At 43.9% G+C, this 18,775-nt stretch overlaps 1 protein-coding gene across 8 annotated transcripts in view; it reads left to right on the top strand.

The window, feature by feature from the left end:
* The window catches only part of LOC134359725 (microtubule organization protein AKNA-like), a 136,934-nt gene that overhangs the window by 28,472 nt on the left and 89,687 nt on the right, over positions 1–18,775 (top strand). For all 8 annotated transcript variants that reach the window (XM_063073248.1, XM_063073251.1, XM_063073250.1 and 5 more), the window contains one exon: positions 17,540–17,684. In XM_063073248.1, coding sequence (XP_062929318.1) covers positions 17,540–17,684 — 145 coding nt within the window. The remainder of the gene's footprint in view (positions 1–17,539; positions 17,685–18,775) is intronic.

Below are 18,775 nucleotides of genomic sequence, written 5' to 3'. Positions count from 1 at the left end.
AGGCCTCCCAACAGGAACTGGGATGTGGACCACAGATTATAATGGGAAATAGTGAAGGCATATCAAAAGGTCAGTGTCATGGTAGTCACACGAGAGATTTCAACATGCAGGTCAATTGGGAAGATCAGGTTGGTAATGGACCTCAGGAGAGTGAGTTTGTTGAATGCCTACAAGATGACTTTTTAGAACAGTTTGTCGTTGAGACTACTAGAGGATCAGCTATACTGGATTGGGTGTTATGTAATGAATCAGACGTGATTATGGCGCTTAAGGTTAAAAAAAATCCTTAGAAGGCAGTGATCACGATATGATTGAGTTCAACTTGAAATTTAATAGGGAGAAAGTAAAGTCTGACATAGAGTAAAGGAAATTACAGTGGTATGAGGGAGGAGTTGGCCAAAGTAAATTGGAAGGAGTTTCTGGCAGAGGTGACAGCAGAACAGCTATGGTGTGAATTTCTGGGAAAAATGAGGAAGGTACAGAATAAAGAAATACTCAAATAGCAAAATAGTACAACCATGGCTGACAAAGGAAGTCAAAGCTAATGTAAAAGTAAAAGACAGGGTATACAACAATACAAAGATTAGTGGGAACATAAGAATTCAGAAGCTTTTGAAAACCTACATACAGCAACTAAAAGAATCATTAGGAGGGGAAAAGATGAAATATGAAAGCAAGCTAGCAAACAATATCAAGGTGGATAGTAAAAGCTTTTTCAGGTATGTGAAATATAAAAAAGAGATGAGAGTGGATATAGGACCACTAGAAAATGAGGCTGGAGAAATAATAACGGGGGCCAAGGAGATAACAGATGAACCAAATGAGTATTTTGCTTCACTGTGGAGGACACTGGCAGTGTGCCAGATATTGAAGGATATGAGGGACGACAAGCGAGTGCAGTTACTATTTCAAGGGTCCAGATGAACTGCATGCTAGGATTCTGAAATAGATAGCAGTAGAGATTATGGAGGCATTAGTAATGATTTTTCAAAAGTCGTTGGATTCTGGCATGGTGCCATTGGACTGAAAAATTGCACTTCCCTCTTTAGGAAAGGAGAAAGGCAGCAGAAAGGAAATTATAGACCAGATAGCCTGACCTCAGTGGTTGGGAAGATATTGGAGTCAATTGTTAAGGACAAGGTGATGGAGTACTTGGTGACACAGGACAAGATAGGACAAAGTCAGCATGGTTTCCTTCATGGAAAATCTTGCCCGATGAACCTGTTGAAATTCTTTGAGGAGATTACAAGTACGATAGATGAAGGGAATGCAGTGGATTTGGTAAATTTGAACTTGCAGAAGACCTTTGACATGGTGCCACACATGAGGCTGCCTACCAAGTGAAGAGCCCATGGTATTGCAGGAAAAATGCTGGCCTGGTTATAGCATTGGCTGTTTGGTAGTGTGAATAAAAGGATCCTTTTCTGGTTGGCTACCAGTGATTAGTGGTATTCCACAGGTGTCAAAGTTAAGACCCTCTTCTTTTTATATTCTATATCATTGATTTAGATGATGGAATAGATGGCTGTGTGGCCAAGTTTGCAGACAATACAAAGATTGGTGGAGGGGCAGGTAGTGTTGAGGAACCAGGTAGGATGCAGAAGGACTGAGAGAGATTGGGAGAATGCTCAGGAAAGTGGCAAATGAAATACAATGTTGGAAAATTCATGGTCATGCACTTCGTTGGTAGAAGAAATAAATGTGGTGACTATTTTCTAAACGGGGAGAAAATCCAAAAATCTGAAATGCAAAGGACAAAGCTCGAAAAAGCGACACAACGGACTTTTAACATCGTAAACCAGTGAGTTATTTGTTATGTCTCCCCTCTCGCTGTGAAACGGAGACATCTCTTTCTCTCTTATTAGGGAGAGAGGGAGCCTGTGGTATGTTGGATACCAGATGAACAAGTAGTCTTTGGGGTACTGCAAACCTGTGTCTTTACCATTGCTCTGGTCATGCTTGAGTGCTTGCTGGTGGATGCCAATGCTTTTTTTTCTGCTTGTGGGGGGAGGGGGGCATCGTTGCTTGCTGCCACTTATGCGTGGGAGGGAGGGAGCTGGGGCTTTGGGGTTCTAACATTTAACTGTCATTCATTCTTTGGGGCACTCCTCTGTTTTCATGGATGTTTGCGAAGGAAAAGCATTTCAGGATGTATATTGTATACATTTCTCTGACATTAAATGTTTTTGGAAACCTTTGACTTGGGAGTCGTTGTGCAGAACACCCTAAAGGTTAACTTGCAGGTCGAGTCAGTGGTGAGGAAGGTAAATGCAATGTTAGCATTCATTTCAAGAGGTCTGGAATACAAGAGCAGGGATGTGATGCTGAGGCTTTATAAGGCTTTGGTGAGGCCTCATCTTGAGTATTGTGAACAGTTCTGGGCTCCTCATTTGAGAAAAGATGTGCTGGCATTGGAGAGGGTCCAGAGGAGATTCACAAGGATGATTCTGGGAATGAAAGGGTTATCATACAAGGAACATTTCATAGCTCTGGGTCTGTACTCACTGGAATTTAGAAGGATAACGGGGGGGATCTCTGAAACCTTTGGAATATTGAAAGGTCTAGACCTTTCTGTGGAAGGTCTGTGGAAAGGATGTTTCCCTTGGTAAGGGAGTCTAAGAAAGAGGGCACAACCTCTTGGTTATCTTTATTCCCTGGAAAGTAGAAGAATGAGGGGAGATTTGATAGAGGTATATAAAATTATGATGGGTATAGATAGAGTGAATGCAAGCAGGCTTTTTCCACTGAGGCAAGGGGAGAAAAAAACCAGAGGACGTGGGTTAAGGGTGAGGGGGGAAAAGTTTAAAGGGAACATTAGGGGGGGGCTTCTTCACACAGAGAGTGGTGGGAGTGTGGAGTGAGCTGCCAGACGAGGTGGTAAATGCAGGTTCTTTTTTAACATTTAAGAATAAATTGGACAGATACATGGATGGGAGGTGTATGGAGGGATATGGTCCGTGTGCAGGTCAGTGGGACTAGGCAGAAAATGGTTTGGCACAGCCAAGAAGGGCCAAAAGGCCTGTTTCTGTGTGGTAGTTTTTCTGTGGTTTCTTCAATGGTTTTTCTAACCTCAGGATAGAGTAGCGTACATTGAAAACAGAGATGTGGAGAAACTACCTTTGCCAGAGGGTGGTGAATTTGTGGAATTTATTACCACAGATAACTGTGGAAGTCAGGTTGTTGGGTGTATTTAAGGCAGAACTTTACAGGTTCATGATTGGACGTGGCATCAAAGGTTACAGGGAGAAGGCCGGGGAATAAGGCTGAGGACGGAAAAGAAAAGGATCAGCCATGGTTAAATGGTGGAAAAGAGTTGATGGGCCAAATGGCCTAACTATATTCCGATAAGATCATAAGTCAAAGAAGCAGAATTAGGCCATTCAACCCATTGAGTCTGCTGCACCATTCCATGATGGCTGATCCCTGATCCCACTCAACCCCACACACATACCTTCTTGATGCCCTGATCAACCAGGAAAGAAACAACTTCTGCCTTAAATATACCACAGATTTGGCCAGCATCACAGTTTGTGGCAGAGCATTCCACAGATTTACTACTCTCTTGCTAAAAAAATCTTCCTTTCCTCTGTTCTGAAGGGCCAACCCTCAATTTTGAGGCTGTGCCCTCTAGTTCTGGATACCACCAACATAGGAAAAATCCTCTCCACATCCACCCTATCTAGTCTTTTCAATATTCAGTAGGTTTCAGTGAGATCCCCTGCATTCTTCTAAATTCCAGTGAGTACAGGCCCAAAGCTGTCAAACACTCCTCATATGTTAACCCCTTCCTTTCTAGAAGCTTCCAGGATGTCTCATGGTCCGAAGGAAAGTGTGGGATGGGTATTGTCAATGAGAAGTGCCAGGATAGGGAATGCTGAGGTGAGTGTGTGGGATGGATATTGTCACTGAAGTGCCAGGGTAGGGAGTGCTGAGATGAGTGTTTGGGATGGATATTGTCACTGAGGTGCCAGGGTAGGGAATGCTGAGATGAGTGTTTGGGATGGATATTGTCACTGAGGTGCCAGGGTAGGGAATGCTGAGATGAGTGTTTGGGATGGATATTGTCACTGAGGTGCCAGGGTAGGGAATGCTGAGATGAGTGTTTGGGATGGATATTGTCACTGAAGTGCCAGGGTAGGGAATGCTGAGGTGAGTGTGTGAGGTAGATATTGTCACTGAGGTGCCAGGGTAGGGAGTGCTGAGGTGAGTGTGTGGGATGGATATTGTCACTGAAGTGCCAGGGTAGGGAATGCTGAGATGAGTGTTTGGGATGGATATTGTCACTGAGGTGCCAGGGTAGGGAGTGCTGAGGTGAGTGTGTGGGATGGATATTGTCACTGAGGTGCCAGGGTAGGGAGTGCTGAGGTAAGTGTGTGGGATGGATATTGTCACTGAAGTGCCAGGGTAGGGAATGCTGAGATGAGTGTGTGAGGTGGATATTGTCACTGAGGTGCCAGGGTAGGGAGTGCTGAGGTGAGTGTGTGAGGTGGATATTGTCACTGAGGTGCCAGGGTAGGGAGTGCTGAGGTGAGTGTGTGAGGTGGATATTGTCACTGAGGTGCCAGGGTAGGGAGTGCTGAGGTAAGTGTTTGGGATGGATATTGTCACTGAGGTGCCAGGGTAGGGAATGCTGAGATGAGTGTTTGGGATGGATATTGTCACTGAGGTGCCAGGGTAGGGAGTGCTGAGGTGAGTGTGTGAGGTGGATATTGTCACTGAGGTGCCAGGGTAGGGAGTGCTGAGGTGAGTGTGTGAGGTGGATATTGTCACTGAGGTGCCAGGGTAGGGAGTGCTGAGGTGAGTGTGTGAGGTGGATATTGTCACTGAGGTGCCAGGGTAGGGAGTGCTGAGGTGAGTGTGTGAGGTGGATATTGTCACTGAGGTGCCAGGGTAGGGAGTGCTGAGGTGAGTGTGTGAGGTGGATATTGTCACTGAGGTGCCAGGGTAGGGAGTGCTGAGGTGAGTGTGTGAGGTGGATATTGTCACTGAGGTGCCAGGGTAGGGAGTGCTGAGGTGAGTGTATGAGGTGGATATTGTCACTGAGGTGCCAGGGTAGGGAGTGCTGAGGTGAGTGTGTGAGGTGGATATTGTCACTGAGGTGTAACAGTGGCTTGAAAACAAACAAACAGGATATCTAATCATTATACAGCCATAATACATCAGTCATACAGCATTAGATCATACAAGCATTCAATCCCAAATGAGCACCCAAAATGTAACCCTCTCACCATAGGCTCGTAATGCTGTAGATATTACTGTAAATACAAACTAACAGCAACATAACTCTACAATGCATTGGAATAATGATGAAAAGGCTGTTACCAGCAAATAAGCAGGTCTAGGATGGATATGATTCACGTAAACACACAAAAAAACAAAAGCTTGAATGATTCTTTTACAAGAAAATCAGACAATTTGGGATGTATACATCCCAAAGAGGAAGAAGTATTCTAAAGGCAAGATGCCATAAACATCAAAAGCCTAGAAGAAAAGTTAAGCCAACATAAAAGCCAGAAAGAGTGCATATACTAGGCATCCGTTAGTCTCGTGAGACCATGGATTTGTGCCTTGGAAGGTTTCCAGGGCGCAGGCCTGGGCAAGGTTGTATGGAAGACCGGCAGTTGCCCATGCTGCAAGTCTCCCCTTTCCACGCCACCGATGTTGTCCAAGGGAAGGGCACTAGTGCCGATACAGTTTGACACCGGTGTTGTTGCAGAGCAATGTGTGGTTAAGTGCCTTGTTCAAGGACACAACATGTTGACTCAGCTGAGTCTCGAACGAGCAACCTTCAGATCACTAGATCAAACCTTAACCGCTTGGCCATGCACCAACGCAGTGCATATAAGAGCAAAAATTAGTGGGAAGTTAGAAGATTGGAAAGCTTTCAAATACCAACAGAAGGGAACTAATAAAATCATTGCGAAGGTAAAGATTGATATAGAAACAAAGAACATAGAAACATAGGAAATAAGTGCAGGAGTAGGCCATTCAGCCCTTCGAACCTGCACCGCCATTCAGTATGATCATGGCTGATCATCCATCTCAGAACCCTGTACCAGCCTTCCCTCCATACCCCCTGATCCCTTTAGCCACAAGGGCCGTATGTAACTCCCTCTTAAATATAGCCAATGAACTGGCCTCAACTGTTTCCTGTTGCAGAGAATTCCACAGATTCACCACTCTCTGTGTGAAGAAGTTTTTCCCAATCTCGGTCCTAAAAGGCTTCCCCTTTATCCTCAAACTGTGACCCCTCGTTCTGGACTTCCCCAACATCGGGAACAATCTTCCTGCATCTAGCCTGTCCAATCCCTTTAGGATTTTATACATTTCAATAAGATCCCCCCTCAATCTTCTAAATTCCAATGAGTATAAGCCTAGTCGATCCAGTCTTTCCTCATATGAAAGTCCTGCCATCCCAGGAATCAATCTGGTGAACCTTCTTTGTACTCCCTCTATGGTAAGAAGGTCCTTCCTCAGATTAGGGGACCAAAACTGCACACAATACTCCAGGTGTGGTCTCACCAAGGCCCTTGTACAACTGCAGTAGTACCTCCCTGCTCCTGTACTCGAATCCTCTTGCTATGAATGCCAGCATACCATTCGCCTTTTTCACTGCCTGCTGTAGCTGCATGCCCACTTTCAATGACTGGTGTATAATGACACCCAGGTCTCGTTGCACCTCCCCTTTTCCTAATCGGCCACCATTCAGATCATAATCTGTTTTTCTGTTTTTACCACCAAAGTGGATAACCTCACATTTATCCACATTAAGTTGCATCTGCCATGAATTTGCCCACTCACCCAACCTATCCAAGTCACTCTGCATTCTCTTAGCATCCTCCTCACAGCTAACACTGCCGCCCAGTTTTGTGTCATCCGCAGATTTGGAGATGCTGCATTTAATTTCCTCATCTATGTCATTAATATATATTGTAAACAACTGGGGTCCCAGCACTGAGCCTTGCGGTACCCCGCTAGTCATTGCCTGCCATTCTGAAAAGGTCCCGTTTATTCCCACTCTTTGCTTCCTGTCTGCCAACCAATTCTCTATCCACATCAATACCATATCCCCAATACCGTGTGCTTTAAGTTTGCACACTAACCTCCTGTGTGGGACCTTGTCAAAAGCCTTTTGAAAATCCAGATATACCACATCCACTGGTCCTCCCCTATCCACTCTACTAGTTACATCCTCAAAAAATTCTATGAGATTCGTCAGACATGATTTTCCTTTCACAAATCCATGCTGACTTTGTCCGATGATTTCACTGCTTTCCAAATGTGCTGTTATCACATCTTTGATAACTGAATCTAGCATATTCCCCACCACCGATGTTAGGCTAACTGGTCTATAATTCCCTGGTTTCTCTATCCCTCCTTTTTTAAAAAGCGGGGTTACATTAGCCACCCTCCAATCCTCAGGAACTAATCCAGAATCTAAAGAGTTTTGAAAAATTATCACTAATGCATCCACTATTTCTTGGGCTACTTCCTTAAGCACTCTGGGATGCAGACCATCTGGCCCTGGGGATTTATCTGCCTTTAATCCATTCAATTTACCTAACACCACTTCCCTACTAACATGTATTTCCCTCAGTTCCTCCATCTCACTAGACCCTCTGTCCCCTACTTTTTCTGGAAGATTATTTATGTCCTCCAGAGTGAAGACAGAACCAAAGTAGTTATTCTATTGGTCTGCCATGTCCTTGCTCCCCATAATCAATTCACCTGTTTCTGTCTGTAGGGGACCTACATTAGTCTTAACCAATCTTTTTCTTTTCACATATCTATAAAAGTTTTTACAGTCAGTTTTTATGTTCCCTGCCAGTTTTCTCTCATAATCTTTTTTCCCTTTCCTAATTAAGCCCTTTGTCCTCCTCTGCTGGACTCTGAATTTCTCTCAGTCCTCAGGTGAGCTGCTTTTTCTGGCTAATTTGTATGCTTCTTCTTTGGAATTGGTACTATCCCTAATTTCCCTTGTCAGCCAGGGGTGCACTACCTTCCCTGATTTATTCTTTTGCCAAACTGGGATGAACAATTGTTGTAGTTCATCCATGCGATCTTTAAGTGCTTGCTATTGCATATCCACCGTCAACCCTTTAAGTATCATTTGCCAGTCTATCTTAGCTAATTCATGTCTCATACCTTCAAAGTTACCCCTCTTTAAGTTCAGAACCTTTGTTTCTGAATTAACTATGTCACTCTTCATCTTAATGAAGAACTCCACCATATTATGGTCACTCTTACCCAAGGGGCATCTCACGACAAGATTGCTAATTAACCCTTCCTCATTGCTCAATACCCAGTCTAGAATAGCCTGCTGTCTAGTTGGTTCCTCAACATGTTGGTTCAAAAAACCATCCCTCATACATTCCAAGAAATCCTCTTCCTCAGCACCCTTACCAATTTGGTTCGCCCAATCTATATGTAGATTGAAGTCACCCATTATAACTGCTGTTCCTTTATTGCAAGCATTTCTAATTTCCTGTTTAATGCCATCCCCAACCTCACTACTACTGTTAGGTGGCCTGTACACAACTCCCACCAGCGTTTTCTGCCCCGTAGTGTTATGCAGCTCTACCCATATCGATTCCATATCCTCCTGGCTAATGTCCTTCCTTTCTATTGCGTTAATCTCCTCTCTAACCAGCAATGCTACCCCACCTCCTTTTCTTTCATGTCTATCCCTCCTGAATATTGAATATCCCTGAATGTTGAGCTCCCATCCTTGGTCACCCTGGAGCCATGTCTCTGTGATCCCAACTATATCATCTTCATTAATAACAATCTGTACTTTTAATTCATCCACCTTGTTACGAATGCTCCTTGCATTGATACACAGAGCCTTCAGGCTCGCTTTTACAACACTCTTAGCCCTTATACAATTATGTTGAAAAGTGGCCTTTTTTGATTTTTGCCCTGGATTTGCTGGCCTGCCACTTTTACTTTTCACCTTACTACTTTTTGCTTCTACCCTCATTTTACACCCCTCTGTCTCTCTGCACTTGTTCCCATCCCCCTGTTGTGAACTAACCTCCTCTCTCCTAGTCTCTTTAATTTGATTCCCACCCCCCAAACATTCTAGTTTAAAGTCACCTCAGTAGCCCTCGCTAATCTCCCTGCCAGGATATTGGTCCCCTTAGGATTCAAGTGTAACCCGTCGTTTTTGTACAGGTCACGCCTGTGCCAAAAGAGGTCCCAATGATCCAAGAACTTGAATCCCTGCCCCCTGCTCCAATCCCTCAGCCACGCATTTATCCTCCACCTCATCGCATTCCTACTCTCACTGTCGCGTGGCACAGGCAGGAATCCCGAGATTACTACCTTTGCAGTCCTTTTTCTCAACTCCCTTCCTAACTCCCTAGATTCTCCTTTCAGGACCTCTTCCCTTTTCCTACCTATGTCATTGGTACCTATATGTACCACGACCTCTGGCTTCTCACCCTCCCACTTCAGGATATCTTGGACATGATCCGAAATATCCCGGACCCTGGCACCAGGGAGGCAAACTACCATCCGGGTCTCTGGACTGCATCCACAGAATTGCCTATCTGACCCCCTTGCTATCGAGTCCCCTATTACTACTGCCCTCCTCTTCCTTTCCCTACCCTTCTGAGCTACAGAGCCGGACTCTGTGCTGGAGGCACGGCCACTGTCACTTCCCCCAGGAAAGCTGTCCCCCCCAAAAGTACTCAAACAGGAGTACCTATTGTCAAGGGGCACAGCCACCAGGGTACTCTCTATTACCTGACTCTTCCCCTTCCCCCTCCTAACCGTGACCCACTTGTCTGCCTCCCGTGGCCCCGGTGTGACCACCTGCCTGTAACTCCTCTCTATCAACTCCTCACTCTCCCTGACCAGACGAAGGTCACCGAGCTGCATCTCCAGTTCCGTAACGCGGTCCCTTAGGAGCTGCATCTCGGCGCACCTGGCACAGATGTGGCCGTCCGGGAGGCTTGGAGACTCCAGGGCCTCCCACATCCGGCACCGAGAACAACAAGCTGCCCTCACACTCATACTTCCCTCTCCTCAAATAACAACAAAAAATGAATACCAAACCTTCCTTGCTTCTCCCGTTTCCGCCTAAGCCCATTGAGCCGAAGCCCTTAAGCCTTCACTCTGCTCCCAGCTCACTCCGCAGCCCGCAAACTACGCTGCCCGCTGTATAAGGCTAGTGTATATGAAAGTAAGCTAGCCAATAATATTAAAGAGGATACTAAAAGTTTCTTTGGATACGTAAAGTGTAAAAGAAAGGTGAGAGGGGAGTGGATATTGGACCACTGGAAAATGATGCTGAAGAGGTAGTAATGAGGGACAAGGAAATGGCGGACGAACTGAATAAGTATTTCGCATCAATCTTCACTGTGGAAGACACTAGCTGTATAATAGAAGTTCCAGGTGTCAGGGGTCGTGAAGTGTGTGAAGCTACCATTACTAGGGAGACTATACTTGGGAAACTGAAAGGTCTGAAGGTAGATAAGTCACCTGCACCAGAAGATGTACATGTCAGGGTTCTGAAAGAGGTGGCTGAAGAGACATAAGTAATGATCTTTCAATAATCTCTAGGTTCTGGAATGGTTCTGGAAGACTGGAAAATTGCCAATGTCACTCCACTCTTCAAGAACAGAGAGGTAGAAGGAAGGAATCTATAGGCCAATTAGTCTAACCTCAGTGGTTGGGAAGATTTTGGAGTTGATTGTTAAGGATGTGTTTTTGGGGTACTTGGAGGCAGATGATAAAGTAGGCTGAAGTCAGCTTGGTTTCCTCAAAGGAGCATCTTGCCTGACAAATTTGTTGGAATTCTTGGAAGAAATAACGCGCAGGTTAGACAAAGGAGAATCAGTTGATGTTGTGTATTTGGAATTTCAGAAGGCCTTTGAGAAGGTACCACACATGAGGCTGTTTAACAAGCTACAAGCCTATGGTATTACAGGAAAGATTCTAGCATGGATAAAGCAATGGCTGATTGGCAGGAGGCAAAGAGTGGGAATAAAAAAGTGCCTTTTATGGTTGGCTGCCAGTGACTAGTGGTGTTCCACGGGGGTCTGTGTCGGGACCGATTCTTTTTAGGTTATATGTTAATAATTTGGATGATGGAATTGATGGTTTTGTTCAAATTTTGCAGATGATATAAAGATAGTTGGAGGGGCAGGTAATTTTGATGAAGATTAGGAGAATGGTCAAAGAAATGGTAGATGGAATGGGATCCAAGGGGACACTGCTTTGTGGATCCAGAACTGGCTTGCCCACAGAAGGCAAAGAGTGGTCGTAGATGGATCATATTCTGCATGGAGTTTGGTGACCAGTGGTGTGCCTCAGGGATCTGTTCTGGGACCCCTACTCTTCGTGATTTTCATAAATGGTCTGGATGAGGAAGTGCAGGGATGGTTTAGTAAATTTGCTGATGACACAAAGGTTGGAGGTGTTGTGGATAGTGTGGAGGGTTGTCAGGGGTTACAGCGGGACATTGATAGGATGCAAAACTAGGCTGAGAAGTGGCAGATGGAGTTCAACCCGGATAAGTGTGAAGTGGTTCATTTTGGTAGGTCAAATATGATGGCACAATGTAGTATTAATGGTAAGATCCCTGGCAGTGTGGAGGATCAGAGGGATTTTGGGGTCTGAGTCCATAGGACACTCAAAGCAGCTGTGCAGGTTGACTCTGTGGTTAAGAAGGCATATGGTGTATCGGCCTTCATCAATCGTGGAATTGAATTTCGGAGCCGGGAGGTATTGTTGCAGCTATATAGGACCCTGGTCAGACCCCACTTGGAGTACTGTGCTCAGTTCTGGTCGCCTCACTGCAGGAAGGATGTGGAAACCATAGAAAGGGTGCAGAGGAGATTTACAAGAATGTTGCCTGGATTGGGGAGCATTCCTTATGAAAGCAGGTTGAATGAACTCGGCCTTTTTTCCTTGAAGCGACGGAGGATGAGAGGTGACATGATAGAGGTGTATAAGATGATGAGAGGCATTGATCATGTGGATAGTCAGACGCTTTTTCCCAGGGCTGAAATGGTTGCCACAAGAGGACACAGGTTTAAGGTGCTGGGGAGTAGGTACAGAGGAGATGTCAGGGGTAAGTTTTTTACACAGAGAGTGGTGAGTGCGTGGAATGGGCTGCCGGCAACTGTGGTGGAGGTGGATACGATAGGTTCTTTTAAGAGATTTTTGGATAGGTACATTGAGCTTAGAAAAATAGAGGGCTATGGGTAACCTAGTAATTTCTAAGGTAGGGACATGTTCGGCACAACTTTGTGGGCCGAAGGGCCTGTATTGTGTCGGTTTTCTCTGTTTCTATGAATACAGAGTTGGGAAGTATATGGTAGATGAAATGAAAGGGTAGAGTATTTTCTAAAGGGAGAAATAATTCAAAATTTTGAGGTGCAAAGGGGCTTGGGAGTACTTGTGCAGGATTCCCTAAAGGTTAATTTGTAGGTTGATCTGTGGTGAGAAAGGCAAATGTGCAATTTCGAGAGGACTAGAATATAAAAGCAAGGATGTCATGTTGAGACTTTATAAATTTTAAGGTGATGGAGGAAAGTCAGAGCTAAGTTTTTTATACAAAGTGAGTGCTGGGTGCGTGAAACCTGGAACATGGAGGTGCTTCAGGCAGATACTTTAGGCATACTTAGAAACTCTTAGACAGGCATATGGATGATGGATCTGAGAGTAGATTAAAAAATCTTGTCATATGAAGAGTGTTTGATGGCACTGAGCTTGGATTCACTGGAATTCAGAAGAATGACAGGTGAACTCATTACAAGCTATCGAATGGTGAAAGGCCTTGATAGAGTGGAAGTGGAGAGGACATTTCCTTTGATAGGAGAGTTGAAGACTAGAGGACACAGCATGAACATAGGAGCACTCTTTTAGAACTGAGATGAGGAAGAATTACTTTAGCTGGAGAGTGGTGAAATCTGTGGAATTCGTTGCCACAGGCAGTTGTGGAGGCCAAGTCTGTATGTATATTTAAGGCAGCGGTTGATAGATTCATGATCGATCAGGGCACGAAGGGATATGGGGAAAAGGCAGGAGACTGGGGCTGAGAGGAAAATGGATCAGCCATGTTGAAATGGCAGAGCAGACTCAATGGATCAAATGGCCTAATTCTGCTCCTATATCCTATGGTCTTATAATTACCTATATGAATACTGACAGACACCCATGCAAATTTAATGTTCTCCAGGAACCAATAATTTAGCTCACACCTGTATAAACTTAGATTAACATTGTATTGACAAAATATTTTATACTATAACAAATAAAATTTAAAAAATAACCCATCACATATATGTCAGTCTGCATCCAATCACTGGAGTTCATATCATGTAATAGATCACATCCACTGCACTACCCTCATCTATATGCCTGCTCACCTCCTCAAAGAACTCTATCAGGCTTGTTAGACACGATCTGCCCTTCACAAAGCCATGCTGACTGTCCCTGATCAGACCGTGATTCTGTAAATGCCTATAGATCCTATCTCTAAGAATCTTTTCCAACAGCTTTCCCACCACAGACGTAAGGCTCACTGGTCTATAATTACCCGGACTATCCCTACTACCTTTTTTGAACAAGGGAACAACATTCGCCTCCCTCCAATCCTCCGGTACCATTCCCGTGGACAACCGATCCAGTTTCCTTCAGTTCACTTACTCATGGTACTGAAATGGTTCTGTGCTGAAGAACAAGTTCAAGTAAAATAAAATAAATATCCACACAACATCCAAGGAAAGGTGTTGACTTGTCTCCTCTCGCCTTTTCTGCAATGTCGTGTTCTAGATAACTAACTGAAAGTTATTTGCACATTCTCTGTGAGAGCATAGTCTGCATGAGGATTTTCTGACATCTGTGTCTGTCCTTCTAAATTTGGTTCTGTGAGCATTTCACCATGTTCTTCCACTGTGTTTGTTGTCCATTTCTTTTCTCCTCTTTTCTCAAAACTACTTTGGCTACCCATTATCCATTTCTTTTTCAGACATCTTATTGGCCAAAATGTTAACAAGACAACTCCTATTGGCTAATTCAAAAAGCCCAATTTATTAATCGACTGAATTTTTAGTTAAATAAAAAAATGTAACTCAATCGAAACTTTATATTATTATGTGTATAATGTAATTAAAGGAACACTTTTTTTAATATAGTTGCATTTTGCAGCAAATAAAATGCGCAACAGCATAACTGTATTAATAAAATATTGTCTTAAACCAGGTATTACACATAGAACATAGAACACTACAACATAGTACAGGCCTTTCCGTCCACAATATGGTGCCAGTCTTGTAATTTTCTCTCAAAGCTTTTATAGATATGTGAAAAGAAAAAGATTGGTTAAGACAAATGTAGGTCCCCTAGAGACAGAAACAGGTGAATTGATTATGGGGAGTAAGGACATGGCAGACCATTGAATAACTACTTTGCTTCTGTCTTCACTAAGGAGGACATAAATAATCTTTGAGAAATAGTAGGGGACAGAGGGTCTAATGAGATGGAGGAAATGAGGGAAATACATGTTAGTGGGGAAGTGGTGTTAGGCAAATTGAAGGGATTAAAGGCAGATAAATCCCCAGGGCCGGATGGTCTGCATCCTAGAGTGCTTAAGGAAGTAGCCCAAGAAATAGTGGATGCATTAGTGATAATTTTTCAAAACTCTTTAGATTCTAGACTAGTTCCTGAGGATTGGAGGGTGGCTAATGTAACCCCGCTTTTTAAAAAAGGAGGGAGAGAGAAACCGGGGAATTATAGACCGGTTAGCCTAACATCGGTGGTGGGGAAACTGCTAGAGTCAGTTATCAAAGATGTGATAACAGCACATTTGGAAAGCGGTGAAATCATCAAACAAAGTCAGCATGGATTTGTGAAAGGAAAATCATGTCTGACGAATCTCATAGAATTTTTTGAGGATGTAACTAGTAGAGTGGATAGGGGAGAACCAGTGGATGTGGTATATTTGGATTTTCAAAAGGCTTTTGACAAGGTCCCACACAGGAGGTTAGTGTGCAAACTTAAAGCACACAGTATTGGGGGTATGGTATTGATCTGGATAGAGAACTGGTTGGCAGACAGGAAGCAAAGAATGGGAATAAACGGGACCTTTTCAGAATGGCAGGCAGTGACTAGTGGGGTACCGCAAGGCTCAGTGCTGGGACCCCAATTGTTTACAATATATATTGATGACATAGATGAGGGAATTAAATGCAGCATCTCCAAATCTGCGGATGGCACAAAGCTGGGCGGCAGTGTTAGCTGTGAGGAGGATGCTAAGAGGATGCAGGGTGACTTGGATAGGTTAAGTGAGTGGGCAAATTCATGGCAGATGCAATTTAATGTGGATAAATGTGAGGTTATCCACTTTGGTGGCAAAAACAGGAAAACAGATTATTATATGAATGGTGGCCAATTAGGAAAAGGGGAGGTGCAATGAGACCTGGGTGTCATTATACACCAGTCTTTGAAAGTGGGCATGCAGGTACAGCAGGCGGTGAAAAAGGCGAATGGTATGCTGGCATTCATAGCAAGAGGATTCGAGTACAGGAGCAGGGAGGTACTACTGCAGTTGTACAAGGCCTTGGTGAGACCACACCTGGAGTATTGTGTGCAGTTTTGGTCCCCTAATCTGAGGAAAGACATCCTTGCCATAGAGGGAGTACAAAGAAGGTTCACCAGATTGATTCCTGGGATGGCAGGACTTTCATATGAGGAAAGACTGGATCGACTAGGCTTATACTCGTTGGAATTTAGAAGATTGAGGGGGGATCTTATTGAAACGTATAAAATCCTAAAGGGATTGGACAGGCTAGATGCAGGAAGATTGTTCCCGATGTTGGGGGAGTCCAGAACGAGGGGTCACAGTTTTAGGATAAAGGGGAAGCCTTTTAGGACCAAGATTAGGAAAAACTTCTTCACACAGAGAGTGGTGAATCTGTGGAATTCTCTGCCACAGGAAACAGTTGAGGCCAGTTCATTGGCTATATTTAAGAGGGAGTTAGATATGGCCCTTGTGGCTAAAGGGATCAGGGGTATGGAGGGAAGGCTAGTAACAGGGTTCTGAGTTGGATGATCAGCCATTATCATACTGAATGGCGGTGCAGGTTTGAAGGGCTGAATGGCCTACTCCTGCACCTATTTTCTATGTTTCTATCAGTCATCCATATGCCTAAGAGTTTCTTAAGTATGCCTAAAGTATCTGCCTCAAGCACCTCCATGTTCCAGATTTCATGCACCCACCACTTGCTTTGTAAAAAAAAACATACTTCTGACATCCCCACTATACTTTCTTCCATCACCTTAACATTATGTTCTCTCATATTAGCTATTTCTGCCCTGGGAAAATCCCTCTGGCTGTCCACGCACTCTATTCCTCTTATCATCTTGTACACATCTATCAAGTCACCTCTCATCCTCCTTTGCTCCAGAGAGAAAAACCCTAGCTCACTCAACCTATTTTCATTAGATTTGCTTTTTAATGCAGCAGTATCCTGGCTAATCTCTTCTGCACCCTCTCTAAAGTTATCACGTCCTGGAGGAACATTGTTTCGTTTTTACTGTGTACTGTACCAGCAGTTAATGGTTGAAATGACAATAAAAAGCGACTTGACTTGACTTAAGATGGTGGCAGCCAGAGAGAGGAGAAAAAAAACAAAGTGATCGGTGGAGTAAGGTGTGGGAGGAGGCCTCTCTTGGCCACAAGGAGTTTGGACATGCTCTCAGTTACGTAACTTGGCTGTGTAAGTCACAATGGACTTCTGTACACAATAATCACCTTACAGAATCTCACTCTATTTACTGTCGATGGAACAGGGCAGTCTGTGGGCAGGACATCCCCTTTTCACTGACAGCAGTATGTCCCTTACATGGGTGTACCGGAGAGGCCAACTTAGAACCACAGTTCACCTGTGTCACCATGACAGAGGGTGAATAGTTGGGGCAGGTGTCATGGGTGTCATGGCCTGAGCTGGCCACAGGGAGGAAGAGAGACAGAGAGACACAGAGAGACACGGAGAACGGTACAGCACTGAAACAGGAAATTCAGCCTGTCAATTTTTTTTGCTCGAATCTCTGGGGTTTCAAAGATTCAATCAAATTGAGGTGTTAAAAGTGACGAAAAATTGACTGTACCAGGAAGGAGAAATTGCGTTGGCTGATGGGAGTGAGAGGAATAGAGTTAATGCTTCAGGTTGATTGTTATGTATTTAATAGTTCTGTAATATTTGAGTAATATTGTAATTATTATGTTTGAGTAAGCCTTCTTTATTTTTTTAAATAATTAATTCTGGGTTATATGTAAAAATACATGAATTGCTATCATGTTGTATTTACATTCCTCACTTAAAGTACAAATGAAGTTAGACACACATTTCCTGGCTCCCTTGTTTTCCTTTCAATTAGTTTTTATGTTTTGGATTTACAAAGCATAACACTGATGACCTTTCATCGTAACTGGAGGTTGTTTAGGGGAGAGCAGGTAAGCTCAGTAGGTTCTGTTGTTTTATATCGCCCTTCGTGCTTGCTTTCAGTTTCATCTGTTATTGTGTAGGTCAACCTGCATGTTGATCCTCCTAATCCGGGGCACAGTTTCCAGGGAGAATCCTTGAATCGGGCTTCAAAGATCATGACGTTTGCCATCTCACATCCACAGAAAGCCAAATTAGGCCCCTCTCGGGACTCCAATGCTCAAACAGGTAAGAACATCACATTTTGTTCTTCTGTCACGGGATATTCTGAAACTTCAAACTCAGAGGGAAATGGAGAAGATTGCTTTCAACTTCCTGTGCAGTGATGTCCATGTGCAGAGGTTATTTCTGTGTCTTTAATAATTTGTCAGAGCCTCATTTCATAAAGTAAGACATAGAACAGTGCAACACAGTACTGGTCCTTTGGCCCATGATGTTATGCCAACTTATATAACCCTACTCCACGATCAATTTAACTCTTCCCTCTTACACACCCTCATCTTACTTGCATCCATGTGCCTATCTAAGAGTCTTTTAAATGTCCCTAATGTATTTGCCTCTACCACCACCCTAGCAAGGCATTCCACACACTCACCACTCTCTCTGTAAAATAACTACCACTAACATTACTCCAATACGTTCCTCCAATCACCGTAAAACTATGCCCCCTCATATAAGATCATATGACTTAGGACCACAATTAGGCCACTTGTGTCTGCTCCACCATTTCATCATGGCTGATCCATTTCCCTCTCAACCCAATTCTCCTGTCTTTCACACCCTGACTAATCAAGAACCTATCAATCTCCACCTTAAATACACCCAATGAGCTGGCCTCCACAGCCACCTGTGACAATGAATTCCACAGATTCACAACCTTCTGGCTAAAGAAATTCTTCCTCATCTCTCTTCTAAATGGACGTCCCTCTATTATGAAGTTGTGCCTTCTGGTCCTAGACTCCCCACTATAGGAAACATTCACCCCACATTCAGTCTATCTCGGCCTTTTGATATTTGATAGCTTTCAATGAGATCCCCATCCTCATTCTTCTAAATTCCAGTGAGTACAGACCCAGAGCCGTCAAGCACTGTTCATATGACAAGCCTTTCAATCCCAGAATCATTTTCATGACCTCCCTTGTACAGCCTCCAATCTCAGCACATCCTTTATTAGATAAGGAGCCCAAAAAAAGCATTCCACACGCATGTGAAGAGCAAGAGGATAAGACGTGAGAGAATAGAACCAATCAAGTGTGACAGTGGAAAAGTGTGTATGGAACCGGAGGAGATAGCAGAGGTATTTAATGAGTACGTTGCTT

This window comes from Mobula hypostoma, chromosome 21 (genome assembly GCF_963921235.1).
Source record: "Mobula hypostoma chromosome 21, sMobHyp1.1, whole genome shotgun sequence".
In the NCBI taxonomy this organism is placed as follows: domain Eukaryota; kingdom Metazoa; phylum Chordata; class Chondrichthyes; order Myliobatiformes; family Myliobatidae; genus Mobula; species Mobula hypostoma.
The sequence above is the reverse complement of the archived record's forward strand: the minus strand, read 5'-3'. Positions and strand labels throughout refer to the sequence as shown.